At 46.1% G+C, this 27,658-nt stretch overlaps 1 protein-coding gene across 3 annotated transcripts; it reads left to right on the forward strand.

Moving 5' to 3' along the window:
• LOC115120779 (adipocyte enhancer-binding protein 1-like) lies at positions 1-27,454 on the forward strand. 3 transcript variants are annotated; one of them, XM_029649757.2, is made up of 20 exons: positions 1-933; positions 14,845-15,135; positions 15,525-15,611; positions 15,864-15,908; positions 16,007-16,051; positions 16,242-16,301; positions 16,956-17,033; positions 17,809-17,918; positions 18,954-19,093; positions 19,422-19,506; positions 20,160-20,304; positions 23,112-23,191; positions 23,371-23,494; positions 23,610-23,806; positions 24,009-24,182; positions 24,310-24,441; positions 24,919-25,174; positions 25,404-25,543; positions 25,713-25,812; positions 26,352-27,454. In XM_029649757.2, exons 1-20 carry the CDS (start codon positions 690-692, stop codon positions 26,957-26,959), a joined length of 3,141 nt encoding a protein of 1,046 aa, XP_029505617.1. In that variant the 5' UTR covers positions 1-689; the 3' UTR covers positions 26,960-27,454. The 3 variants fall into 3 exon arrangements, with proteins under 3 accessions (XP_029505617.1, XP_029505625.1, XP_029505633.1); XM_029649765.2 differs by having other exon boundaries at positions 15,528-15,611; XM_029649773.2 differs by lacking the exon at positions 16,007-16,051.
• Positions 27,455-27,658: the final 204 nt, after the last annotated feature.

Below are 27,658 nucleotides of genomic sequence, written 5' to 3' on the forward strand. Positions count from 1 at the left end.
GCAGAGGAGTGAGAGGGCGAGGAAAGACGGGAGCCAGGAGGTGTGCTGTGTTACTGCTGCTGAGACTCCAGACTCCTGCATGCGTCTGTGTTTCCTTTCTTCGTTCTCTGCCAGGAGACTGCTTTAAAGCCCTGAGCAGCTCTTTCCTGCTCCACCACCAAACAGGCCTGCGCTCTGTACACATCTGCACACCAAACCTTTCACCGCAGCTTTCTACAAACCAAAGCATTCTACACACCAAAGTTTTATACACATTTTTTTTCAGACTCCACGGCTACTGGAAGGAACCAACCAGAACTAATTTCTTTAAGCTCTCAGAGACTCTACAAGACAGACTGACTCCAACTGAGACTTCTTCTACACCTGAGGACTGTTGTTGGATGTTCTGTGTTGTTGCCCGTCTAGCAAATGCAAGTCATCTGTTAGCTGACGGTTCTGACTGGTCTGTGTGAGAGACTGGGGGTGGCCTGGGGCCTTTTGTGCTTCACTGAAACAGGAGTTGGGCCATTTGGCCTGCAACCTTTTCCTTGTTTTGTTGGTGCAAGCAGAGTAACTGAGGAAGCTTCTCTTGCCTTCCTAGAGCTGGGGTCAGGTTCCACTGCCAGTGCTGGTCTTGGTATATCTGGTTCAAGTCTGGTTTAAGCTGTAGGCTGATTTAGTCCGGTCCTGCTTCTGAGTGTAGTAAGACGATGAGGGGGGCATTGTTGGGTTTGTTGGTGTCTCTGGCCCTCTGTTGCTGTGTTCTAGGCTGGGATGGAGGTGTAGAGGGACAGGACACCACAGGTGTCCAGACACAGGTGAGACAGGCTGGACCTGTGGAACATGGGAGAGAGTGGGAGGAAGAGAGAGAGGACGTTATGATGGACGACCCTGGTACGGAGGTGGAGGAGATCAAACCAAAGAAGAAGAAATCCATAGAGGAGGTGGAGGCAGGTAAGAGGTGACTCCTTTAGTTCTTGTTCTCCTCCTCTTCTTCTTCTTCTTTGTCCTTTATCCTTTTCTTGTCCTCATTCTCATTCTGTATATTCATGGAGGTCCATCAACTAGCCATCCCCGTTACAACCTCTTGGGGACAAACTTACCAAACACTTGGCCCAGTTTTCCCTTGTTAGAGCATGTTCACTAACATGCGTGGAGACCTTGACCTTGAGGTATTAACAGAGATGAACGTGGTCTAGTAGAGCTCACAGCTGCATGTGTCACACACTGATGAGCTACAGACGGATCTTAATTTGATCACCCTTTTGTTGATGAGAAATGTCCTGCACAGCAGGAAATACAAACTTTCAGTTTTTTACACCGCATTTACATTTCAGACTAGATTTGCCCTAACAAAAACTGTATCAACCCCTACAAAGATGTCCATTAATTATAATCCACATAATAATTCACATTTCCTGTTGCTGCAGGATTATTTCCTTTCTGTAGCAAACTGGCTGAAATTAAGATCATACATCAGTACAGACACACGGCTGTGTTCAAGTTGCAAGTTTTAATGTCACGTGCACATGTACAGTGAAATGCCTTTCTTGCAAACTCTAAACCCAACAATGCAGTAATCAATGTCAATTAAGTACTAAAAATCACATACATGAGAAAAAAACACACAAGAAATAAAAATAAGAAATAAGAAGAAAACAAGAAAGTAAGAAGCTATATACAGGGTCAATTCCAGTACCATATTTACAATGTGCATGGATACTGGAGGAAAAGAGATAGATATGAATAGGGGTAAGGTGACTAGGCATCAATATATATGATGGACAGAGTAGCAGAAGTTTACATGATGCTTGTACGTGAGTGTATGTGCGTGGGTGTAGATTCAGAATAAATATGTCTGCATGTTATGTGTGTGTTAGAGTGTCAGTATGCGTGAGTGTGTAGAGTCCTGTGAGACAGTGCCACATATAAAATACAAGGGTCAACTCAGATAGTTTGATTAGCCATTTTGTTAGCTGTTATGACTTAGGGATAGAAGCTGTTCAGGAACCTGTTGGTGTGGCTAGAGCATTTAACGATTTTCCGGGCCTTCCTTTCACACAGCCTGATATAGAGGTCCTGGATGGCAGGGAGCTCAGCCCCAGTGATGTACTGGGCTGTCCGTACCACCCTCTGTAGCACCATGCGATTGAGGGCAGTGCTATTGCATAACAAGCAGTGATGCAGCCAGTCAAGATGCTCACAATAGTGAGTGCAGCTGTATAACGTTTGGAGGATTTGAGGGCCCATGCCACACCTTTTTAACCTCCTGAGGGTGAAGAAACCATTTTAAGTCCTTAGTTTCCTATATTTCACGATCAGCTCCTTGGTTTTACTGACGTTGAGGGAGAAGATGTTGACCCGGCACCACACTGCCAGGTCACTGACCTCCTCCCTGTAGTAATGGCGCCAGAGGGGATGACTGGCGCTTTACGGGCTCAAAACCAACTGTGCAATTATAATTTTTTTTCTGCATTGTTTGTAATTTATTTTGTATATAATGTTGCTGCTACTGATTACCAACAATGACGAGACAGCCTACAGGGAAGAGGTGAGGGCCCTGGGAGTGTGGTGCCAGGAAAATAACCTCTCAATCAACAAAACAAAGGAGCTGATTGTGGACTTCAGGAAACAGCAGAGGGAACAACCCCCTATCCACATCGACGGAACCGCAGTGGAGAAGGTGGAAAGCTTAAAGTTCCTCGGCGTACACATCACTGACAAACTGAAATGATCCACCCATACAGACAGTGTGTGGTGAAGAAGGCGCAACCTCAGGACCCAGAAGATATTTGGTTTGGCACCGAAAATCCTCACAAAGTTTTACAGATGCACAATTGAGAGCATCCTGTCGGGCTATATCACCGCCTGGTACAGCAACTGCACTGCCTGCATCCGCAGGGCTTTCTAGAGGGTGGTGCAGTCTGCCCAAAGCATCACTGGGGGCAAGCTACCTGCCCTCCAGGACACCTACAGCACTCAATGTCACAGGAAGGCCAAAAAGATCATCAAGGACAACAACTATCCGAGCCACTACCTGTTCACCGCTATCATCCAGAAGGCGAGGTCAGGACAGGCGCATCAAAGCTGGGACCGAGAAACTTAAACACAGCTTCTATCTCAAGGCCATCTGACTGTTAAATAGCCATCACTAGAACCTTAGAGGCTGCTGCCCTAGATAGACTTGAAATGACTGGCCACTTTATTAATGGAACACTAGTCACTTTAATAATGTTTACATATTTTGCATTACTCATCTCATTTATTTAACCAGGTTGAGAACAAGTTCTCATTTACAATTGCGACCTGGCAAAGATAAAGCAAAGCAGTTCGACACACAACGACACAGAGTTACACATGGAGTAAAACAAACATACAGCCAATAATACAGTATAAACAAGTCTATATACGATGTGAGCAAATGAGGTGAGATAAGGGAGGTAAAATGCAAAAAAAAAAAAGGCCATGGTGGCAAAGTAAATACAATATAGCAAGTAAAACACTGGAATGGTAGGTTTGCAGTGGAAGAATGTGCAAAGTAGAAATAAATAAATACAGTAGGGAAAGAGGTAGTTGTTTGGGCTAAATTATAGGTGGGCTATGTACAGGTGCAGTAATCTGTGAGCTGCTCTGACAGTTGGTGCTTAAAGCTAGTGAGGGAGATAAGTGTTTCCAGTTTCAGAGATATTTGTAGTTCGTTCCAGTCATTGGCAGCAGAAAACTGGAAGGAGAGGAGGCCAAAGAAAGAATTGGTTTTGGGGGTGACCAGAGAGATATACCTGCTGGAGCGCGTGCTACAGGTGGGTGATGCTATGGTGACCAGCGAGCTGAGATAAGGGGGGACTTTACCTAGCAGGGTCTTGTAGATGACATGGAGCCAGTGGGTTTGGCGACGAGTATGAAGTGAGGGCCAGCCAACGAGAGCGTACAGGTCGCAATGGTGGGTAGTATATGGGGCTTTGGTGACAAAACGGATTGCACTGTGATAGACTGCATCCAATTTGTTGAGTAGGGTATTGGAGGCTATTTTGTAAATGACATCGCCGAAGTCGAGGATTGGTAGGATGGTCAGTTTTACAAGGGTATGTTTGGCAGCATGAGTGAAGGATGCTTTGTTGCGAAATAGGAAGCCAATTCTAGATTTAACTTTGGATTGGAGATTTGATGTGGGTCTGGAAGGAGAGTTTACAGTCTAACCAGACACCTAGGTATTTGTAGTTGTCCACGTATCCTAAGTAAGAGCCATCCAGAGTAGTGATGTTGGCCAGGCGGGCAGGCGCAGGCAGCGATCGGTTGAAGAGCATGCATTTAGTTTTACTTGTATTTAAGAGCAATTGGAGGCCACGGAAGGAGAGTTGTATGGCATTGAAGCTTGCCTGGAGGGTTGTTAACCAGTGTCCAAAGAAGGGCCAGAAGTATACAGAATGGTGTCGTCTGCGTAGAGGTAGATCAGAGACTCACCAGCAGCAAGAGCGACATCATTGTCGGTCCAAGAATTGAACCCTGTGGCACCCCCATAGAGACTGCCAGAGGTCCGGACAGCAGACCCTCCGATTTGACAAACTGAACTCTATCAGAGAAGTAGTTGGTGAACCAGGCGAGGCAATCATTTGAGAAGCCAAGGCTGTCGAGTCTGCCGATGAGGATGTGGTCATTGACAGAGTCGAAAGCCTTGGCCAGATCAATGAATACGGCTGCACAGTAATGTTTCTTATCGATGGCGGTTAAGATATCGTTTAGATATCGTCATATGTACAGTTGAAGTCGGAAGTTTACATACATTTAGGTTGGAGGCATTAAAACTTGTTTTTCAACCAATCCACACATTTCTTGTTAACAAACTATAGTTTTGGCAAGTCGGTTAGGGCATCTACTTTGTGCATGACACAAGTCATTTTTCCAACAATTGTTTTACAATTCTTCTTGCAAGCCGAAGAACACCATCCCAACCGTGAAGCATGGGGGTGGCAGCATCATGTTGTGGGGGTGCTTTGCTGCAGGATGGACTGGTGCACTTCACAAAATAAATGGCATCATGAGGGAGGAAAATTATTTGGATATATTGAAGCAGCATCTCAAGACATCAGTCTCGAAGTTAAAGCTTGGTCGCAAATGGGTCTTCCAAATGGACAACAAAGTCAAGGTATTAGAGTGGCCATCACAAAGCCTGACCTCAATCCTATAGAACATTTGTGGTCAGAACTGAAAAAGTGTGTGCTAGCAAGGAGGCCTACAAACCTGACTGTTACACCCTGCTCTGTCAGGAGGAATGGGCCAAAATTCATCCAACTTATTGTGGGAAGCTTGTGGAAGGCTACCCGAAACGTTTGACCCAAGTTAAACAATTTAAAGGCAATGCTACCAAATACTAATTGAGTGTATGTAAACTTCTGACTCACTGGGAATGTGATGAAATAAATAAAAGCTGAAATAAATCATTCTCTCTACTATTATTCTGACATTTCACATTCTTAAAATAAAGTGGTGATCCTAACTGACCTAAGACAGGGAATGTTTACTAGGATTCAATGTCAGGAATTATGAAAAACTGAGAATGTATTTGGCTAAGGTGTATGTAAACTTTCGACTTCAACTGTATATACTGTATTCTATTCTATTCTACTGTATTTTAGTCTATGCCGCTCTGACATTGCTCGTCCAAATATTTATATATTGTTATATAATTCCATTTCTTTACTTTAGATTTGTGTGCATTGTGTGTATTTCTATGAAATTGTTAGATATTGCTTGTTAGATATTACTGCACTGTTGGAGCTAGAAACTCAAGCATTTCGCTACACCCGCAATAACATTTGATAAACATGTGTATGTGACCAATAACATTTGATTTGATTTGATTTGCTACCGTCTCGCATGACTGAAAATACCTTCTGGACATCAGAATAGCGATTACACACCTCGAACTGCACAAATATTTTTTCTTTAACGAGTCTGACGCAAGGAATATACTGCTTTCTTGAGACCAGGCCCGAATGCCCTTCCTTTGCGTGAAGAAAAGACGGAGAAAAAGGGGGCGGAGGTCGGGGTGCCTTGTGAGAATTTGTAGGCGAGTGAGTAAACCTCCACTTGTCTCACCATGATCTGTTTCACCTGTCCTTGTGCTTGTCTCTATCCCTTCCAGGTGTCACTTATTATCCCTGGTGTATTTATCCCTGTGTTTCCTGTCTCTCTGTGCCAGTTCGTCTTGTTTGTCAAGTCAACCAGCGTTTTTGTGTCTCAGCTCCTGCTTTTTTTCTCTCTCTTTTCTCACCCTCCTGGTTTTGACCCTTGCCTGTCCTGACTCTGAACCCATCCTGCCTGACCACTCTGCCTGCCCTGACCTCGAGCCTGCCTATCATCTTGTACCGTTTGGACTCTGACCTGGTTTATGAACTCTCGCATGTACCCAACCTGCCTTTTGCCTACCCCTTTTGCTATAATAAATATCTGAGCTCAAACAGCTGCCTCCTGTGTCTGCATTTGGGTCTCGCCTTGTGCCCTTATACCACTACCATCCTTACTATTGGCTAACGTGCAATCATTGGAAAATATACTGGATGATCTACAATAAAACATAAAAAACTGTAATATCTTATGTTTCACAGAGTCGTGGCTAAACTACAGCATGTATAAATAGAGCTGGCTGGGTTTTCCGTGCATCGGCAGAACAGAGCAGCTACGTCTGGTCTGGTAAGATAAGGAGCGGGGGAGTGTGCCTATTTGTCAATAACAGCTGGTGCGTGATGTCTAATATTAAAAAAGTATTGAGGTATTGCTCGCCTGAGGTAGAGTACCTCATGATAAGCTGTAGACCACACTATCTACCAAGAGAGTTCTCATCTATATTATTCTTAGCCATCTATTTACCACCACAACCCGATGCTGGCACTAAGACTGCACTCAACAAGCTGTATAAGGCCATAAGCAAACAAGAAAATGCTCATCCAAAAGTGGCGCTCCTAGTGGCTGGGGACTTTAATGCAGGCAAACTTAAATCTGTTTTACCTCATTTCTACCAGCATGTCACATGTGCAACCAGAGGGAAAAAAGACCACCTTTACTCCACACACAGAGATGCATACAAAGTTCTCCCTCGTATAATAATTACAAGCTAAAGCAAGAAGCACCAGTGACTTGCTCAATACTGAAGTGGTCAGATGACACGGATTCTACGCTACAGGACTGTTTTACTAGCACAGACTGGAAAATGTTCCAGGATTCATCCAATGGCATTGAGGAGTATATCACCTTTGTCACCGGCTGCATCAATAAGTGCATCGTCTACGTCGTCCCCACAGTGACCGTACGTACATATCCCAACCAGGTCCATGGGGCGACGTACAATTGGCCTAGCCTCGTCCAGGTTAGGGAGGGTTTGGCCGGTAGGGATATCCTTGTCTCATCACGCACTAGTGACTCCTGTGGCGGGCCGGGTGCAGTGCACGCTAACCAGGTCGCCAGGTGCATGGTGTTTCCTCCGACACATTGGTGCGGCTGGCTTCCGGGTTGGATGGTCTCTGTGTTAAGAAGCAGTGCGGCTTGGTTGGGTTGTGTTTCGGAGGACGCATGGCTTTCGACCTTCGTCTCTCCCGAGCCCGTACAGGAGTTGTAGCGATGAGACAAGATAGTAACTACTAACAATTGGACACCACGAAATTGGGGAGAAAAGGGGGTAAAAAGTTAAAAAAAATATATTAAATCTAGCTGAGCCCTCAGACAAACCATCAAACAGGCAAAGTGTCAATACAGGACTAAGATTGAATCCTACTACACCAGCTCTGACTCTCGTTGGATGTGGCAGGGATTGAAAACTATCATGGACTGCAAAGAAAAGCCCAGCCGTGAGCTGCCCAGTGACGTGAGCCTACTAGAAGCTAAATGCCTTTTATGCTCACTTTGAGGCAAGCAACACTGAAGCACGCATGAGAGCACCAGCTGTTCTGGATGACTGTGTGATCACGCTCTCAGTAGCGATGTTGGCAAGAGATTTAAACAGGTCAACATTCACAACGCCACGGGCCAGACGGATTACCAGGACGTGTACTCAAAGCATGCACAGACCAACTGGCAAGTGTCTTCACTGACATTTTCAACTTCTCCCTGACTGAGTCGTAATACCTACATGTTTCAAGCAGACCACCATTGTCCCTGTGCCCAAGAAAGCGAAGGTAACCTTTCTAAATGATTACCTCCCCGTAGCACTCACATCGGTAGCCAAGAAGTGCTTTGAAATGCTGGTCATGGCTCACATGAACGCCATCATCCCGAAAACCTTAGACCCACTCCAATTCACATACCGCGGCAACAAAATCCACAGATGACACAATCTCAATCGCACTCCACACTTCCCTTTCCCACCTGCACAAAAGGAACACCTATGTGAGAATGCTATTCATTGATTACAGCTCAGCGTTCAACACCATAGTGCCCACAAAGCTCATCACTAAGCTAAGGACCCTGGGACTAAACACCTCCCTCTGCAACTGGATCCTAGACTTCCTGACAGGCCACCCCCAGATGGCAATGATAGGCAACAACACATCTGCCACGCTGATCCTCAAAACTGGTGCCCCTCAGGGATGCGAGCTTAGTCTCCTCCTGTACTCCCTGTTCACCCACGACTGAGTGGCCAAACATGACTCCAACATCATCATTAAGTTTGCTGATGACACAACAGTGGTAGGCCTGATCAGAGACCTAGCAGTGTGGTGCCAGGACAACAACCTCTTCCTCAGTATGAGCAAGACAAAGGAGCTGATTGTGGACTACAGAAAAAGGTTGGCCGAACATGCCCCCATTAACATTGACTTGGCTGTATTGGAGTGGGTATAGTGTTTCAAGTTCCTTGGTGTCCACATCACCAACAAACTATCATGGACCAAATACACCAAGACAATCGTGATTATGGCATGACAGCACATTTTACGACTCAGAAGACTGAAAAGATTTTGCATGGATCTCCAGATCCTCAAAAAGTTCTACAGCTGCACCATTGAGAACATCCTGAACGATTGCATCACTGCCTGGTATGGCAGCTGCTCGGCATCTGACCGTAAGGCGCTACAGAGGGTAGTGCACACGGCCAAGTACATCCCTGGGGCCAAGCTTCCTGCCACACAGGACCTATATACTAGGCGGTGTCAGAGGAGGGCCCCAATAATTGTCAAAGACTCCAGTCACCCAAATCATGGAATTTTCTCTCTGCTACCACACGGTAAGCGTTACCGGAGTGCCAAGTCTAGGACCAAAAGGCTCCTTAACAGCTTCTGCCCCTAAGCCATAAGACTGCTGAACAATTTTTCAAATAGCCACCCGGACTAATTACATTGATCCCGCTGCTGCTACTCACTGTTTATGATCTATGCATAGTCACTTTACCACTATCTACATGTACAAATTATCTTGACAAATCTGTACCCCCGCACATTGACTCGGTGCTGGTACCCCCTGTATATAGCCTCGTTATAGTAATTTTATTGTGTTACTTTTTTATTTTATAATTTTATTTATTTAGTAAATATTTTATTAATTATATTTATTGATCTGCATTATTGGTTAAGGGCTTGTAACTAAGCACCTGTTGTATTCGGCGCATGTGGCAATTTGATTTGATTCCTTGTTGGTTTCATCATTGCCGGTGATCAGGCCTACCACCGCCGTGTCATCACCAAACTTTATGATGGTGTCGTGCATGGCCACACAGTCGTGGATTAACAGGGAGAACAGGGGGGGACTAAGCACAGACCCCTGTGGGGCCCCCGTGTTGGGGGTCAGCATGGCGGAGATGATGTTGCCTAACCTCTCTTCCTGGGGGAGGCCTATCAGGAAGTCCAGGATCCAGTTTGCAGAGGGAGGTGTTCAGTCCCAGGGTCCTAGGTTTGGTGACAAGTTTAGAGGGAGCTGGTGAGCTGTAGTCAATGAACAGCATTCTCACATAGTATTCCTCTTATCTAGGTGGATAAGGGCCGTGTGGAGTGCAATTGAGATTGTGTGATCTATAGATTTGTAGGTGCGGTGTGCAAATTGGAGTGGATCTAGGGTGTCTGGGATGATGGAGTTGATATGTGCCATAACCAGCCTTTCAAAGCACTTCATAATTACAGATGTGAGTACTACTAGGCTGTAGTCATTGTGGCATGAACCCTTAGAGTTCTTGGAAACAGAATTGATGATGATCAGTTTAAGACGTGTGGGGATTACAGACTACAGAATATGCCTGCCAGCTGTTCTGTGCATACTCTAAGAACTGCCCTCGAATACCATCCGATAATTTCTCAACAAAGCAAGTCAAGGGTACTTCCTGTTTGAGCTTCTGCCTGTAAACAGGAACCAGGAGTACTGAGTCATGATCTGATTTGCCGAATGGGGGACGAGGGAGGGCCTTGTATACTTGCTTGTGGGTAGAGTAACAGCGGTCTAGGACTTTATCAACGCTAGTGGTGAAAGAGATTTGGCATCATGTGTCAATGAAGAGGTATTAAAATCACTGGCAACAAAAAAAAGCAGCCTTCGGGTGCAAGTTTTCCTGTTTGTTTATAGCCTCGTACCGTTCGTTAAGGTTCAGCTTTTTATATTTTCTGGCCAGTGGTGTAATGTACACAACAGTCAGGATAACAGCTGAAAACTCCCTCGGGAGGTAGAAGGGTCTGCATTTGACCATCAGGTATTCCAAGACGGTGAACAATGGGTCGAGACTTCCACTGCGCTCGAGTCAGTCACCATTTTGTTGTTGATGAAAAGGCAAACCCCTCCCCATCTCTGACTCCACTGTCCAGTCCGCTCAGGGAACGGAGAATCCATTGAGTTTGGTAGCCATGTTATACGAAAGCCATGTTTCAGAAAAGCAGAGAATATTGAAGTTACGAGAGTCCCGTCAGTAGCAAATCCGCGATCAAAGGTCATCCAACTGTGACCGTACATTGGCCAATAGAATGGAGTGAATAGATGGCCTGTTTTCCCTTCGCCTTAATCTTGCCAGGCTCCTGTGTAATGCCAGCGTTTCATTTTGGATACCCCCGAAAATTGGGTCAGAATTACAGAAAGAGCCCAGAGCATATGAGTTGAAGTTGAAGCTGGAATTAAGGCAAGTAAATATGCCGATCTGATGTTCAGAAGTTCTTGTCGGTTATAAGAAATGATAGTGGATACATTTTGTGAAAATAATATAATAAAAAATAGAAGAAAATCAACTTTTTTTTTAAAATAACAAAGTTGGGTTGGAGCTCACAAAATGGCAGCCATACAGTACAGCGCCATATTTTGTGGGTTCCTCTCTGAAACCTCTGCCTGATTCTATCTGGCCTGAGAGGGAGAGTAACTGAGAAGCAGAACTTTCTGAAATATTTTTCAGAAAACTTTTCTCTACAGTTCCGACATGTAGAATTGTCTTGTAAAACACGCCTGAGTCAGTTACTCCTTAAGCATCTCACTGTAAAATGACTCACAATTACTCACAGGAAACAGGAAACATTCCAGTTCAGTAGTGTGTGTGTGTGTATGTGAACTTCATCGGGATTGGTGTCCCTTCCACGGGAATGTTGAGCTAACGTAGGCTAATGCGATTAGCATGAGGTTGTAAAAAACAAGAACATTTCCCAGGACATAGACATATCTGATATTGGCAGAAAGCTTAAATTCTTGTTAATCTAACCGCACTGTCCAATTTACAGTAGCTATTACAGTGAAATAATACCATGCTATTGTTTGAGGAGAGTGCACAATTTTGAACATAAAAAGTTATTAATATACAAATTAGGCACATTTGGGCAGTCTTGAAACAACATTTTGAACAGAAATGCAATGGTTCATTGGATCAGTCTAAAACTTTGCACATATGCTGCTGTCATCTAGTGGCCAAAATGTATATTGCACCTTGGCTGGAATAATACATTTGTTACGTTCCCCAGTTTATGTGTTGTAGTTTGTGTATTTTCATGTGTTTATTTCAGGAAATGGCTTCCTGAAATCCCTCAAGCAGCTGATTGGTCGACTCCATGGCTAATTGGAGAGCTGACCCCGCCCCCTCGTCAAGACACAGCTGTCTCCAATTACCCATTCCTTCTGACGCTATATAAAAGCCAGTGTTCTGTTCAGGAGGGAGATCTTTTTGTAGAGAGATTTTCTGGGAGGTCATTGCAGAGAGATTTTGATAGAGGTTGATTTTTGCTGGGAGTTCATTGCTGAGATTTGGGGGGAAGGGGAAGGCACCTTGGGAGTGTTTAGGCAAGAGGCCCGCGGGCATACATATACCCGTAGCATATTCGCTGTCTAGGCACACTAGGTAAGACCTGGGCGGACCACCCCCTGTATTTTGGTTAGGGCACCAGGTGGTGCTAAATTAGGTAAGTATTGGTTAGGCAGGTAAGATAGGAGAGGGGGCTTTGAGATTTACTTTCTTTGCTTTGGTTCCGTCCAGCCCCTTTTCCCCATATTACCGTGTAAAGGAATAAAGTCCTTGTAAACGGTACCACATTCTGCTTGTTGTCATTCTTACTCGCACCTACAGTCCATACCTTTTTCTCTTCACGGAGAGTTTAGTTGTAGCAGGGTGTTGCGTTCCCTCTTCATAGAGGCGTGCGTAACAACATTATGGCTTTCTCTTGCATTTCAAAGATGACGATACAAAAAAAATACAAAAGAACGTTTTTTTTTTTGTTGTATTATAATTTACCAGATCTAATGTGTTATATTCTCCTACATTCCTTTCACATTTCCACAGACTTCAACGTGTTTCCTTTCAAATGGTACCAATAATATGCATATCCTTGCTTCAGGGCCTGAGCTACAGGCAGTTAGATTTGAGTATGTCATTTCAGGCAAAAATTTAAAAAAGGGGCAGATCCTTATTAAGTTTGGTGCTTGTATAGATGGCAAACACATCTGGTCTGACTCATGACAGGAACAGGGTGATAAGCGATGGTTCACTGGGTTCTCTTTCCATCCCTTCCCCTTTTCATGTATATTTTTACAACCCTTCTCTCCTTTACCGTCCTCTCTACCTCCCTCTTCCCCATCCCCCCTCTCTCGCCATCCTCTCGCCATTTCCCTCTGTGCAGTGAGGCCAAAGCCGCACATACAGATAGGAAAACTAACATTGGCTTTGCATTTAGAAACCACACAGCTATCTGTCAACAACATGTTCTCGGTTGAGACGGTTGACGTCTAGACCCTTTGTTTTCTCCCTAGAGTTTATTATCAACCAATCGTCATGAAGACCAATTTGTTAAAAAGCATGTTGACATATACAATTGTCTTGTGACTGAGAGTATTTACTTTAATTGTGCTGATAAAAAGTTATAACGTTTTACGTGTTTGTTTCGTAGTGGAAAAGTGGAAAGACTCCCTGCTGTATGGAGTTGTGAGTAATGGTGTGGTGTGTGGCTGATTATGGGTTTTTAGTAACTGCGTGGTGTATGTGCGTGTTTGCGTGCATCTGCATGTGTGTATGTGTGGCTAACACTACAGTAATTCAGTGATGAGGGAGAGCGTTACTGTGATATGCACTTAGAGGTCTAAAAGTGTTTTCTTGGCAGAACCAACTTCAGTCTGTATTGACATGCACTGAGAGTCGGGAAGTAAGTTCAGGGAGTGAGTGTTTTAATGAATAAACGGAACATAATACAAAACAAGAAACCCTAACAGCACACAGACATGAAACAGAAACAATGACACCTGGGAAAGGAACCAAAGGGAGTGACATATATAGGGAAGGTAATCAGGGAAGTCATGGAGTCCAGGTGAGTCTGACGACACGCAGGTGCGCGTAAGGATGGTGACAGGTGTGCGCCATAATGAGCAGCCTGGTGACCTAGAGGCCGGAGAGGGAGCACACGTGACAGAGGTCTCATGACCTGGACTAAGTCCAGCCGTGATATAATATGCTGTTTAGATAAAATATTGCATTATTTGGCAATCTGATTAAATATATTATTTAAAAATGTAAGATTTTTGTTGATTTCCTGCATACCCAGACCCTTGATTATAAGAAGATTAAAATATAAATGTGTTCAAAATACCGAAAATGGGAAAGACAATGTATGACTGGGCCCAGTTGTAACAATGAAACTTACGTTATAGTATTACATTCTCCACTGCATGGAGCAAAGCCATAAGCCTACTAGTTCTTTCCAAAGCCATAAGCCTTCTAGTTCTTTCCAAAGCCATAAGCCTTCTAGTTCTTTCCAAAGCCATAAGCCTTCTAGTTCTTTCCAAAGCCATAAGCCTTCTAGTTATTTCCAAAGCCATAAGCCTACTAGTTCTTTCCAAAGCCATAAGCCTTCTAGTTCTTTCCAAAGCCATAAGCCTACTAGTTCTTTCCAAAGCCATAAGCCTTCTAGTTCTTTCCAAAGCCATAAGCCTACTAGTTCTTTCCAAAGGATCGCAATCACTAATACTTTTCATTACAAACTAAACCTTTCTACAAACATATACCAAATGAAGCATTATCCACAGCTAATCAACCAGGAATAGTTAGACAGATGTTGACAGCAGGGACGTCAACACAGCGAGTTTGGCCGGCTGGCTGCTTGGTCTGAAACCAAAACAAAGCAGTGACCATGTGTCATTACTGAACCACTGAACACTGTGCGAGAAGAGGAATGTGATCAGACCTGCCCTTCAGGAAATAGGGGAGAAGAGAGGGAGAAAGAGAGGGCAAAGTGATACCTGTGGAGAGATTTCCACTGTCTACTTCTCTCTCTCTTTCATGCTGTATTTAGTGGTCCCATATTCTGTTTTAACCTTGTGTTCTCTTTCTCAATTTTTCTGGATGGGGCTGGGGTGAAGTAATTGTGGTGGTCACTTTCTCACTTACACCCACTCTCTCTCTCTCTCTCTCTCTCTCTCTCTCTCCATTTCTCTTTTCAGCCAGGGCAAAGAAAGCCGCAGAGAAGGAGGCCAAAGCCAAGAAGCAGAAAGCCAACAAGGCGCCCAAAGCCCCGAAACCCACTAAAAAATCCAAAGCCACCAAGGCACCCAAGAAGCTCAAGGCCACCAAGGCACCTAAAGCCACCAAGGCACCTAAGGTCACAAAGCCCAAAGCTACCAAGGCCTCCAAGACAACAGCATGGAAGGAGGAGGGGGTGAAGCCGGTGACCAGAAGACCCAGTCTGGAAGAGGATGAGGAGAAACTCCTGATTGAGTTGGGCTGGGACAGACGTACGTATATATATTAGGACATCTCTGTTCTAATCTGTTCCCTATGAGTTGCTTTTTTTCATGCCATACCTTTAAAAACAAGCAGGCCATGTTAATTTAGGGGCGGCAGGTAGCCTAGTGGTTAGAGCGTTGGACTAGTAACCGAAAGGTTGCTTGATCGAATCCCCGAACGACAGTAAAATTCTGTCTTTCTGCCCCTGAACAAGGCACTTAACCCACTGTTCCCTGGCCATCATTGTAAATAAGAATTTGTTCTTATCTGACTTGCCTAGTTAAAAAATAAAATGTAGTGGTACAGTATAATCTCATTCATTTGCAATGCGAGACGACTGAGCCAATATTTCTCTGTTGACTCTGTGTTGTGGTTTGTATGTGTTGTCTCTGCCCAGTAGACAGCAGACCCTCGGGACACACACCTCTCTCTGCTGGCTCCAAGACCCTGACAGAGCATGGTCAAGATTACTGGGACACCAAGCGTATGTCTGACATAACTCAACGATCTATCACTTTCAATCCAGTCTTCTCTGATTTGAAGCATGAATTTAGCTTGGCAAAGATTATGATCATGTGTCACCAATAAACTATTACAACAAAAGCAAAACACTCATGTTGTCAAAGCCATTTCTAATGTTTGTGAAAGTTGAGAGGAAACACATTGATTTTCCTGTACAGTACTGTAGTTGTTCAGCCCTCTAAGACATCTACATTTCTGTTACCATCTCTAACAGTGGACAGAGAGAGGACTACCACTGAGGTCATCATGTATGTATCAGGTAAATAGCCCATCACATAACAAATGAATTGGGCGGAACTCGAAACGACACATTTGAATAATTCAACGTATTTACCATGCATGCAAATGTTCTTTCAGAGGAAACCACAGTGCCCTGGTACGAAGAGTATGATTATGCAGACTGTACGTACATTACACGTTATGTCTGTCTGTCTGTCTTTCTTTCCTGCAATTGTTTGGTCATGTATGATCACCTGTACTGTCTGCATTCGTTGTGTGATCGTGTTGGTAAGAGCACCCCTCTCTAACTCCCGTCTAACCTCTCTTAAACTCTCTTTAATCTCTCTCTAACCTCTGATCTCTCTCTCCACAGTGGCAGCTAAACAACTTGAGGAGGAGGCAGAGAAAGCTCGCAAGGAGAAGGAGGAAAAAGGTCTGAATCTCTTTTATCTGTCTGACAGAGAGAAACTTGTAGCCCTGTTCCTTTAGGGCCCCCTTGTGTGTTCATTCACTTACAGAGATGACCGGATTGTTTATGCAACAAGAACCATTATAGCCTGTACATTGCAACATTGTCAGTGTTGGGGAGTGGAGGGAGGAAAGGACTGTGGCTGTGTGTGAGAGAGGGGGATGGATTGAGGATGAGAGAGAGGGGACTGGGCGGGAGAAGGATGGAAAGAGAGTTTATCAAAACAGCTACTGCCATTGTGTTGGGGCCCTGGGCTGGTAGACATCAGTAAGATAGACGGGGGAGAAGGGGAATGGAGAAAGAGAGGGAAGAAGGGAGAAAGGGTAGGAGGGTGTTGGGGGTTATTTTGAGTGTGTGCAGGACTGCAGGCTGTCTGCTTGAGAAGAGGTTTCAATTGTATAACTTAAAAATCAGTATAGTTTAATTGGATAAAGTGAAACATATGTTTAGAAGAATATGCAGACTTATTGGAGGGGAAACAGAATGTCAGTGACTGTAATATTCAGGACTCTACTAGCAGCAGCACATGTGGAAGTATTTGATGCTTGGTGAGCTGGAGAGCCATAACCGTGTGTAAACATGCCTAGTCACATCTTGTTTTCCCATCATGCATCACAGTGAAGCGGCTGAGGAAGAAGTGGGAGGAGGAAGAGGAGGAGAGGCTGAGGAAGATCCCAGTACATGCCGAACCCAAGAGTAAGAAAATCACCTCAACACTGGTTTTCATCTTTATTCATGAGCAGCTTCAACTTCACTTGAGGGGCGGCAGGTAGCCTAGCGATTAAGAGCATTGGACCAGTAACCAAAAGGGCGTTGGTTCGTATCCCAGAGCTGACTAGGTGAAACATCTGTTGATGTGCCATTGAGCAAGTCACTTTACCATAAAGTTTTGGTGTTTTGGTATCAGCTGGTATCAAAATGTGCAGCCAGGGGGGGGGGGCCCAGGACAGACTATGGGAAAACCTGCCTTACATGACTGTCTATTTCCTGCAGCTGGACTGTTGGCCTTGTTTTCTCCTGTCTACTGTAACTGCCAGAAAGACATGTTTTACTGTACAGTCAGACTAGGAGACGACTAGCATTTTCACTCTCTTTCTCTTCCTCTTACAAGCACCAGATTACAAGCACCCATAAAAAGGAAAATGGTCGCTGCGAGAATTTTTTTTTGACGCACTTGAAAACAAACCATTCTCTTTTCACCCTTTCAGAAAAGCTTTCACAAAAGCATTGTGTGTATGTGTTGGTCAGTGTGCGTGCGTGCGTGCCTGCGTGTGTATGTGTTTGTGTAAAATGTGGTCAGCATCAACTGAGTGTTTTCAGCCTGTTGCTCTTGACCACTACAGACCAAAATATTTAGCCGACAGAAACTTTTTTGTAATCTTTATTTGACAATAAAGCAGATAAAACAAAAATAATTTTTGTTTCGTTTTTTGGAGTGTGTCACATGATTTATGAGTTGTTTTGTTCCTAGAATGCCCTCCTCTAGGTTTGGAGTCCCATCGTGTTGACGATGACCAGCTGCTGGCCTCTTCTCAGTCTCACCACGGCTTCTCTGCTCAGCGGGGCAGGCTCAACATGCAGGTAAACACGGTACTACATTACACTGTAGTGTAGATATACGGTGTACTACACCATAGTGTCACGTTCTGACCTTAGTTCTTTTATTATGTCTTTGTTTTAGTATGGTCAGGGCGTGAGTTGGGTGGGTTGTCTATGTTAGTTTTTCTATGATTTGCTATTTCTGTGTTTGGCCTGGTATGGTTCTCAATCAGAGGCAGCTGTCAATCGTTGTCCCTGATTGAGAACCATATTTAGGCAGCCTGTTTTCTATTGTGTTTTGTGGGTGATTATTTTCTGTTCTCTTTGTTGTTTTATTATTTAGTGTTCTGAGTTATAAATAAATATAATGAACACTTTCCACGCTGCGCATTGATCCTCCGATCCTTCTTACTACTCCTCCTCAGAAGAGGAGGACGAGAATGGTTACACATAGTACTGCCTCATTTAAGTCTCACCACAGCTTCTTTGCTCAGAGAGGCATGCTCAACGTGCAAGTACACACAGTATGATACACTATCACTGGTGTACCAGACGCCCCTGCAAGGCGGCCCACTGGCTATGGGGGCACTAAACCCAATAATAAAACAACAACAACAACAACACAATAATAGGATATGAACATGTCATATGCCATGGCAAATATGTTGAGAATGACAGGAAATTAGCTCTAAAATAGCAACATATTCTCTCAGCCTCATGGCAAAATGTGTAGAATAGCATGAGATTAGCTATAATAGCACATTTTTCTCTTTCCCCCATAGTTAAATGTGTATAATTGTAGGAAGTTAGCTGCCCCCCCCCACACACACACACAAGGTCCGCAAGGGGGGGGGGCAGCTAACTTCCTACAATTATACACATAAGGGGGGGGGGACATACACCATAGTACGTCAGTTTATAGATACAGAATGTTATAATACCCATTATACTTGTTGTATTCTAATGTTCCTGTATACAAACGCACAAACCAAATCTTCACATAAAATCATGAGAAATGTCAGGACACACACAGCCCCGACACATCTGACGAGAGAGGGGGCTACTTTGTCTTCCCAGAGCTCTGGTAATGAGGAGGGTGTGTACGGGGGTGCGTGGTGTGCTGAGCCAGAGGAGAAGAACCACTGGTTTGAGGTGGACGCTCGCAGAGAGGTGGAGTTCACTGGAGTCATCGTACAGGGCAGGAACTCAGACACAGCGTAAGTCCTGCTGCCTGGTGTCACTGCACTGTTCACACAGCCAGGGCCAGGTGGAATCTCCATTAACCTGCACAATTGATTTGAAATGAACAACACATTAAATTAATCCAAACCAAACAGCATATACTGTACATCAATAGGTTGAGTTGTATCCATTAGATAAGCAGAATGCTGTAAAAGGGATTATAGAGAAAATGTCAAAGGAAATTGAATCTTACCTGTGGAATCATCAGGCATTTTGAATGTTAGAGATATATGTTGGATATTCGTAAGACTTGTAAAGTCTCTCTCTCTCTCTCGCTCTCTTTTTCTTCTCTCTGTATTTTAGGGAAGATTTTGTGTCCACGTTCTACGTGTCCTTCAGTAATGACAGTCGTGATTGGACGGTGCTCCATGATGGCTATGCTGAGTGGGTCAGTAACCTCTCTTACGATTGATCAGTACAGCCGGCAATTTAATATCCAAATAATCACTTAATTTTCCTCCGATCTAACCTCTTCCCTCACCATACCTTTCCTCCCCATACCCTCTCCTCTCCTCCCCATACCCTCTCCTCTCCTCCCCATACCCTCACTTCTCCTCCCCATACCCTCTCCTCTCCATACCCTCTCCTCCCCATACCCTCTCCTCTCCATACCTTCTCCTCTCCTCCCCATACCCTCTCCTCCCCATTCCCTCTCCTCTCCATACCCTCTCCTCTCCATACCCTTTCCTCTCCATACAATCTCCTCTCCATACCCTCTCCTCTCCTCCCCATACCCTCTCCTCTCCTCCCCATACCCTCTCCTCTCCATACCCTCTCCTCTCAATACCCTCTCCTCTCCATACCCTCTCCTCCCCATACCCTCGCTTCTCCTCCCCCATACCCTCTCCTCCCCATACCCTCTCCTCTCCTCCCCATACCCTCTCCTCTCCTCTCCATACCCTCTCCTACCCATGCCCTCTCTTCTCCTCTCCATACCCTCTCCTCTCCTCCCCATACCCTCTCCTCTCCTCTTCATACCCTCTCCTCTCCTCCCCTCTCTGTCCCTCTTTCTCTCCTCCCTCCTTCCCTCCCTCCCTCCAGTTGTTCTATGGGAATGTGGATAGGGACTCTCCAGTGATGGTGCAGTTTGATTGGCCAACCGTGGCACGTTACATCCGTGTCCTTCCCCAGAGCTGGAACGGCAGCCTGTGTCTCAGAGTTGAGGTCATGGCCTGCCAACTGACCAGTGAGTACAGTACAATGCATAACCCCATCAACCCTCCATAAACTCCAGAACGTCATCACACCCCTAACTCCAACACCTTCATAACCCCTAAAATGACAATAATCACCTCCTCAACGATCCGCGTTACCATCCCCGTCCTCAACGATCCCCGTTGCCATCCCCATCCTCAACATCCCCGTCCTCACCATCCCCGTCCTCAACCATCCCCGTCCTCAACATCCCCGTCCTCACCATCCCCGTCCTCAACATCCCCGTTAACATCCCTGTCCTCAACATCCCCGTCCTCAACATCCCCGTTAACATCCCTGTCCTCAACATCCCCATTACCATCCCCGTCCTCAACCATCCCCTGTCCTCAACATCCCCGTCCTCAACATCCCCGTTACCATCCCCATCCTCAACCATCCCCTGTCCTCAACATCCCCGTCCTCAACATCCCCGTTACCATCCCCGTCCTCAACCATCCCTGTCCTCAACATCCCCGTTACCATCCATGTCCTCAACCATCCCCGTTACCATCCCCGTCCTCAACATCCCCGTTACCATCCATGTCCTCAACCATCCCCGTTACCATCCCTGTCCTCAACCATCCCCGTCCTCAACATCCCCGTTACCATCCATGTCCTCAACCATCCCCATCTTCAACATCCTTGTTACCATCCATGTCCTCAACCATCCCCGTTACCATCCCCGTCCTCAACATCCTTGTTACCATCCATGTCCTCAACCATCCCCGTCCTCAACATCCCCGTCCTCAACATCCCCGTTACCATCCATGTCCTCAACGATCCCCATTACCATCCCCGTCCTCAACCATCCCCGTCCTCAACATCCCCGTTACCATCCCCGTCCTCAACCATCCATGTCCTCAACCATCCTTGTTACCATCCATGTCCTCAACATCCCCGTTACCATCCCCGTCCTCAACCATCCATGTCCTCAACCATCCCCGTTACCATCCCCGTCCTCAACATCCCCGTCCTCAACATCCCTGTTACCATCCATGTCCTCAACCATCCCCATCCTCAACATCCCGTCCTCAACATCCCGTCCTCAACATCCCCGTTACCACCCCCGTCCTCAACATCCCCGTTCTCAACATCCCCGTCCTCAACATCCCCGTTACCATCCCCGTCCTCAACATCCCTGTTACCATCCCCGTCCTCAACATCCCCATCCTCAACATCCCCGTTACCATCCATGTCCTCAACCATCCCCCTTCTCAACATCCCCGTCCTCAACATCTCAACCCGTTACCATCCATGTCCTCCCATCCTCAACATCAACATCCCGTTACCATCCCGTCCTCAACATCCCGTCCTCAACATCCCCGTTACCATCCATGTCCTCAACCATCCCCGTTCTCAACATGCCCGTCCTCAACCATCCCTGTTCTCAACATCCCCGTTACCATCCATGTCCTCAACCATCCCCGTTACCATCCATGTCCTCAACATCCCCATCCTCAACATCCCGTTACCATCCATGTCCTCAACATCCCCGTCCTCAACCATCCCTGTTCTCAACATCCCCGTCCTCAACCATCCCTGTTCTCAACATCCCCGTCCTCAACATCCCCGTCCTCAACATCCCCGTTACCATCCCTGTCCTCAACCATCCCCGTTCTCAACATCCCCGTCCTCAACATCCCCGTTACCATCCCCGTCCTCAACATCCCCGTCCTCAACATCCACGTCCTCAACATCCCCGTCCTCAACATCCCCGTTACCATCCATGTCCTCAACCATCCCCGTTCTCAACATCCCCGTCCTCAACCATCCCTGTTCTCAACATCCCCGTTACCATCCATGTCCTCAACCATCCCCGTTACCATCCATGTCCTCAACATCCCCGTCCTCAACATCCCGTTACCATCCATGTCCTCAACCATCCCCGTTCTCAACATCCCCGTCCTCAACCATTCCTGTTCTCAACATCCCCGTTACCATCCATGTCCTCAACCATCCCCGTTACCATCCCCGTCCTCAACATCCCCATCCTCAACATCCCCGTCCTCAACATCCCCGTTACCATCCATGTCCTCAACCATCCCCGTCCTCAACATCCCCGTCCTCAACATCCCCGTCCTCAACCATCCCTGTTCTCAACATCCCCGTCCTCAACCATCCCTGTTCTCAACATCCCCGTCCTCAACATCCCCGTCCTCAACATCCCCGTCCTCAACATCCCCATCCTCAACCATCCCTGTTCTCAACATCCCCGTCCTCAACCATCCCCGTCCTCTACATCCCCGTCCTCAACCATCCCTGTTCTCAACATGCCCGTCCTCAACCATCCCCGTTACCATCCCCGTCCTCAACCATCCCCGTTACCATCCCCGTCCTCAACCATCCCTGTTCTCAACATGCCCATTACCATCCCCGTCCTCAACCATCCCCGTCCTCAACATGCCCGTTACCATCCCCGTCCTCAACCATCCCTGTTCTCAACATGCCCGTTACCATCCCCGTCCTCAACCATCCCCGTCCTCAACATGCCCGTTACCATCCCCGTCCTCAACCATCCCTGTTCTCAACATGCCCGTTACCATCCCCGTCCTCAACATCCCCGTCCTGAACATCCCCGTTACCATCCCTGTCCTCAACATCACCGTTACCATCCCCATCCTCAACCATCCCCGTCCTGAACATCCCCGTTACCATCCCTGTCCTGAACATCCCCGTTACCATCCCCGTCCTCAACATCCCATGAATGAATGGGATGAATGAATGGGATCATCCAATGAATGATCGCTCCCATGTGTATTCAGCCATATGCTTCCAATGTCTGCTCACCCCTTCCCACAGGCAGCTTCCGTAGTGAGAATGAGGTCAACCCCACAGACAACCTTGACTTCAGACACCACAACTATAAGGACATGAGACAGGTGAGTGTTTAATGAGAGTGTGACGGGTGAGATTGATACTGTCCTTCATCTCTTCCTCATCCCTCTCCTCTCCTCCCTTACTCCTCTCTCACTATCTCCCTCCTCTCCCGCTCCCATTCTCCCTCCATCACACCTCTTCCCACCTCCCTCCCTTTCCTCCCTCCCTCTCTCCATGTCAGATGATGAAGGTGATAAATGAGGAGTGTCCTAACATCACTAGGATCTATAACATTGGGAAGAGCTCTGCAGGCCTGAAGATGTATGCCATGGAGATCTCTGACAACCCCGGGGAACACCAGACAGGTGTGTGTGTGTTTGTTTGTTTGTGTGTGTGATAGTTGAGCCATACAGCAAAGGAACACACACACATACTAAGTGATCACAAAACACCATAACAGGATGTCATCTTCCTCACCAGGTGAGCCGGAGTTCCGCTACACGGCGGGTCTCCATGGTAATGAGGCACTGGGGCGGGAGCTGCTCCTCCTGCTGATGCAGTTCATGTGTAAGGAGTATAATGAGAACAACCCCAGAGTGCGCCGCCTGGTGGAGGGAGTGAGAATACACCTGGTTCCCTCACTCAACCCAGACGCCTACGAACTGGCCTACGAGATGGTGAGGGACCTGGGCTCATTCCAGAAAGATGCTCCAACAAGGAATATACAGTATATGTTTAAGCTGATGAAACTGGAACCAATGTTACATTACATACTGTCCTTCCATATCCGGTTTCTCACAGCCCTCAAACTCCCTGCTCTTAATCTCTCCAATAGAGATCCTTTCTTTATTATTTTCTAGCCTCCTCTCTCATCTCCAGGGCTCTGAGATGGGGAATTGGGGTCTGGGCCACTGGACTGAGGAGGGATACGATATCTTCCAGAACTTCCCGGACCTCAACAGTGTTCTATGGGGGGCAGAGGACAGAGGCTGGGTCCCACGCATTGTACCTAATCACCACATCCCACTCCCAGAGAACTTCCTCAATGGCTCGGTGGGTGTTAAGGCTACAGATGTTGTTTTTTAATATTTATTTATTTTGTATTGTTAATTTTCCAATTATACTACAGTTTGTATTTTTGGTGTTAGATCTACATTTCTCTCCCACTCTCTCTCTGTAGGTTGCCCTGGAAACCAAAGCCATTATTAACTGGATGGAGCGGACCCCATTTGTGTTGGGAGCCAATTTGCAGGGTGGAGAGAAAGTGGTGGCGTACCCGTTTGACATGCAGCGACCTCCAAAGGCTACAGGGGTGGGTTCTGTTCTGACTGGAATAGGATGAATCAGCACTGGCAGGGCCGGATTACCGAACAAGCACTCAGAGCATATGCCCCGGGGCCCTGACTTCCATGGTGCCCCCAATCCCAAATCATGGGGTTGGGGTAGCAAAGTGTTCTCTCAGCATCATGGCAAAATGTGAACAAAAGCATAAGATGAGCTATGAAACATTAAGAAACATTAAAAACAATTCCCTGCCTCATTGCAAAAAGTGTACAATTACAGGAAATGTTCTTACAACTGCCCTGGGGCCCCAAATGCTGTAGTCCGGCCCTGAACACTGGTGTCCAAAAGTAGTCCACTATTTAGTGAATTTCTATGTAGGGAATTTCAGATGTACCCAAGGAATTATATTTGCACTGGGAGCCAAGAGAATAGTGTTCCATTTCAGGCCCAGCCCTGGTCTCTTCTATAACATGAACATATGTCTTATTCCTCTGTCTTCCAACAGACTTTGGGGTCTCGGCGTGAGTTGAGACCCGGTGTGAACCATGAGATGAATGAGGAAACGTGGGCCCGGATGCAGCGTCAGAATGGGGACACGCTACGAGAGACGTCTGACGACACCATGTTCCGCTGGCTGGCCATGTCGTACGCCCACAGCCACCTGACCATGACGGAGACCCAGCGGGGCTCCTGCCACACAGACGACATCTCTGGGGGACAGGGCATCATCAACAGGGCCAATTGGAAACCTGTGGTGGGAAGTGAGTCTCTATGGGGAGGGGGAGAGATGTGAATAGTGGTAATGAGGGAAAGGGAAGAGGGAGAGTCAGGGGAAAAGGGAGAGAGATGGCGAGAAAAAGATGAAAGGAGAGAGTATGACAAAGAGAGAATGAGGGCGGAAGAGAAATGTACAGAAAAATCTGGTGAGAGAGCTCCTAATTAACCCAATATCATGTATTCCTCCCTCCCCGCCACGCTGTAAATTCCCAGGTATGAATGACTTCAGCTACCTGCACACTAACTGCTTTGAGCTGTCTGTCTTCCTGGGCTGTGACAAGTTTCCTCATGAGAGTGAGCTGCCTCTGGAATGGGAGAACAACCGGGAGGCACTACTGTCCTTCATAGAACAGGTGAGAATACAGTTTTTAAACCATTCTCATACTTGTTTTTTAATGTATTTAATGTGTCTTTACTGGAAACTGTACTGTATGTTGCTGATGAGTAAATACTTGATTGTATTGCATCCAGTGATGTCATCTGAGCATTGAGCCCTTATATAGATGCTGTTTCCTGTGCTAGGTGCATCGTGGGATAAAGGGCATAGTGAGGGACATGGAGGGTAAACCCCTGGCCAACGCCACCATTTCTGTGGACGGCGTCAAACACGATGTCAAGACTGGTAAACCTGCATTCACACCCAAACTTGAACCCGATCTAACATTTCTGGAGATACCTGAAAATAGCTGTGCAGCGATGCTCCCCATCCAATCTGACAAAGCTTGAGAAGATGGGAGAATCTCCCCAAATACAGGTGTGCCAAACTTGTAGCATCATACCCAAGAAGACTCAAGGCTATAATCCCTGCCAAAGCTGCTTCAACAAAGTACTGAGTAAAAGATCTGAATACTTATGTAAATGTATTTCAATTTTTTATTTTATTTGCAAAACTTTCTAAATACCTGTTTTTGCTTGTCATTATGGGGTATTGTGTGTAGATTGATGAGGGGGGGAAAACAATTTAATCAATTTTAGAACAAGTCTGTAACGTAACAAAATGGGGGGAAAAAGTCAAGGGGTCTGAATACTTTCCGAATGCACTGTATAACACCAAATGACATCTCTGATCCACTTTCTCTCTCTTTCTGCTCCCTCCCTTTCTCACACCCTCTTCCTCCCTCCCTCTCTCCCTCTTCTTCTCTCTCACCCCCCAACCTATAGCTGCGGCTGGTGACTACTGGCGGTTGTTGAACCCCGGGGAGTACCGTGTGACGGCTCGCGTCGATGGCCACACGCTCCAGACCCGGCTGTGCATTGTGGGCTACGACTCCGGAGCCACCCCCTGTAGCTTCACCCTGGCCAAGTCCAACTGGGACCGAATTAAGCAGATTATGGTCCTCCACGGCAAGAGGCCCATACGGCTTGTTACCAAAGCACCCCCCCGGGTAGGAAGTGACATCAGCGGCGGGTCAGTTGGCAGCGTAGACGCAACAAAGACGGGCGCCACTGGCGGGATGGGCGGGACGTCGGCCAACTCCCATAATGCAGAGCGTCTCCGGCGGTTACGGCTGATGCGCCTGCGCAAGATGCACCAGCAGAGACTCAGGTATAACTTCTCCACCACCACGCCCGTTGCCACGACGACCACCACGGCGGCCCCCACAACGACGGCGGAGCTGGAGACAGAGAGCACTACTTCCTGGTATGACTCGTGGTTCCCTGTGGAGAGTTCGTACACAGAGCCCACACCTGCCGAGGTCTTCACAGAGATCCAGGAGTCAGAGCCTACACAGGACTACACCTTTGAGTACAAGTTTGAAGATTACTAAGGTGAATTTAATTAAATTGCTAAAGTAACAAATTACAGTTTTTAAAAACACAATCATAAAGGCATTATTCAAATTGTGTGAAATTGAAAACATATTTAATTCTTTGCAGAGCTGAAAGAAAATATAGCATTTAAAAAAAACGCTTTTTAAAAATAATACTTTCTCTGTGCTCTTCCATTTATGTCTCATGATGGTCTGTATTCTGATATATTTTTGTAATGCTCACACATAGATCAGAGAATAGTCTACATTCTCTCTCTGCAGAGCAGGGAGTTAACAGCATGTTTTTCATATTATTTACTTAAGCAAGCCTATTCTGAGACGTAGATATAGGGTGCTTCATATGTTTCACAATAAAAGAGTATAAACAGGTTATTTGACACACGCTGAAGTCATGCTTTGCCTCCACGTGGATTCTTATGCTTGGTTAGATATGATTACTAATATCTATGGAAACTGCGGTGTGTTTGTATTATTACATTAAAAGTGTTCACAAAAGTATATCTTTGTTGTTTATATGATGTTGCAAGGCCTTCACCTACAGAGAAATAGGACCACAACCACAACTAAATATTCATTTTGATGACATATTACCCAAAGTATTGCGGTACAAATAATAGTGTTTATAACGAAGTCAATAATAACAGTATATGTCTTTAAGTTATTGGAAGGAGGATTTGTAACAGCTGCTAGTGAGTG

This window comes from Oncorhynchus nerka, linkage group LG4 (assembly GCF_034236695.1).
Source record: "Oncorhynchus nerka isolate Pitt River linkage group LG4, Oner_Uvic_2.0, whole genome shotgun sequence".
Lineage (NCBI taxonomy): Eukaryota > Metazoa > Chordata > Actinopteri > Salmoniformes > Salmonidae > Oncorhynchus > Oncorhynchus nerka.

Coding starts and splice junctions, on each gene's coding strand:
- LOC115120779 (XM_029649757.2), top strand. CDS start 690: ATGAGGGGGGCATTGTTGGGTTTGTTGGTGTCTCTGGCCCTCTGTTGC. Junction 934..14,844: donor CATAGAGGAGGTGGAGGCAG/GTAAGAGGTGAC, acceptor TTCTCTTTTCAG/CCAGGGCAAAGAAAGCCGCA. Junction 24,442..24,918: donor GACCTCCAAAGGCTACAGGG/GTGGGTTCTGTT, acceptor GTCTTCCAACAG/ACTTTGGGGTCTCGGCGTGA.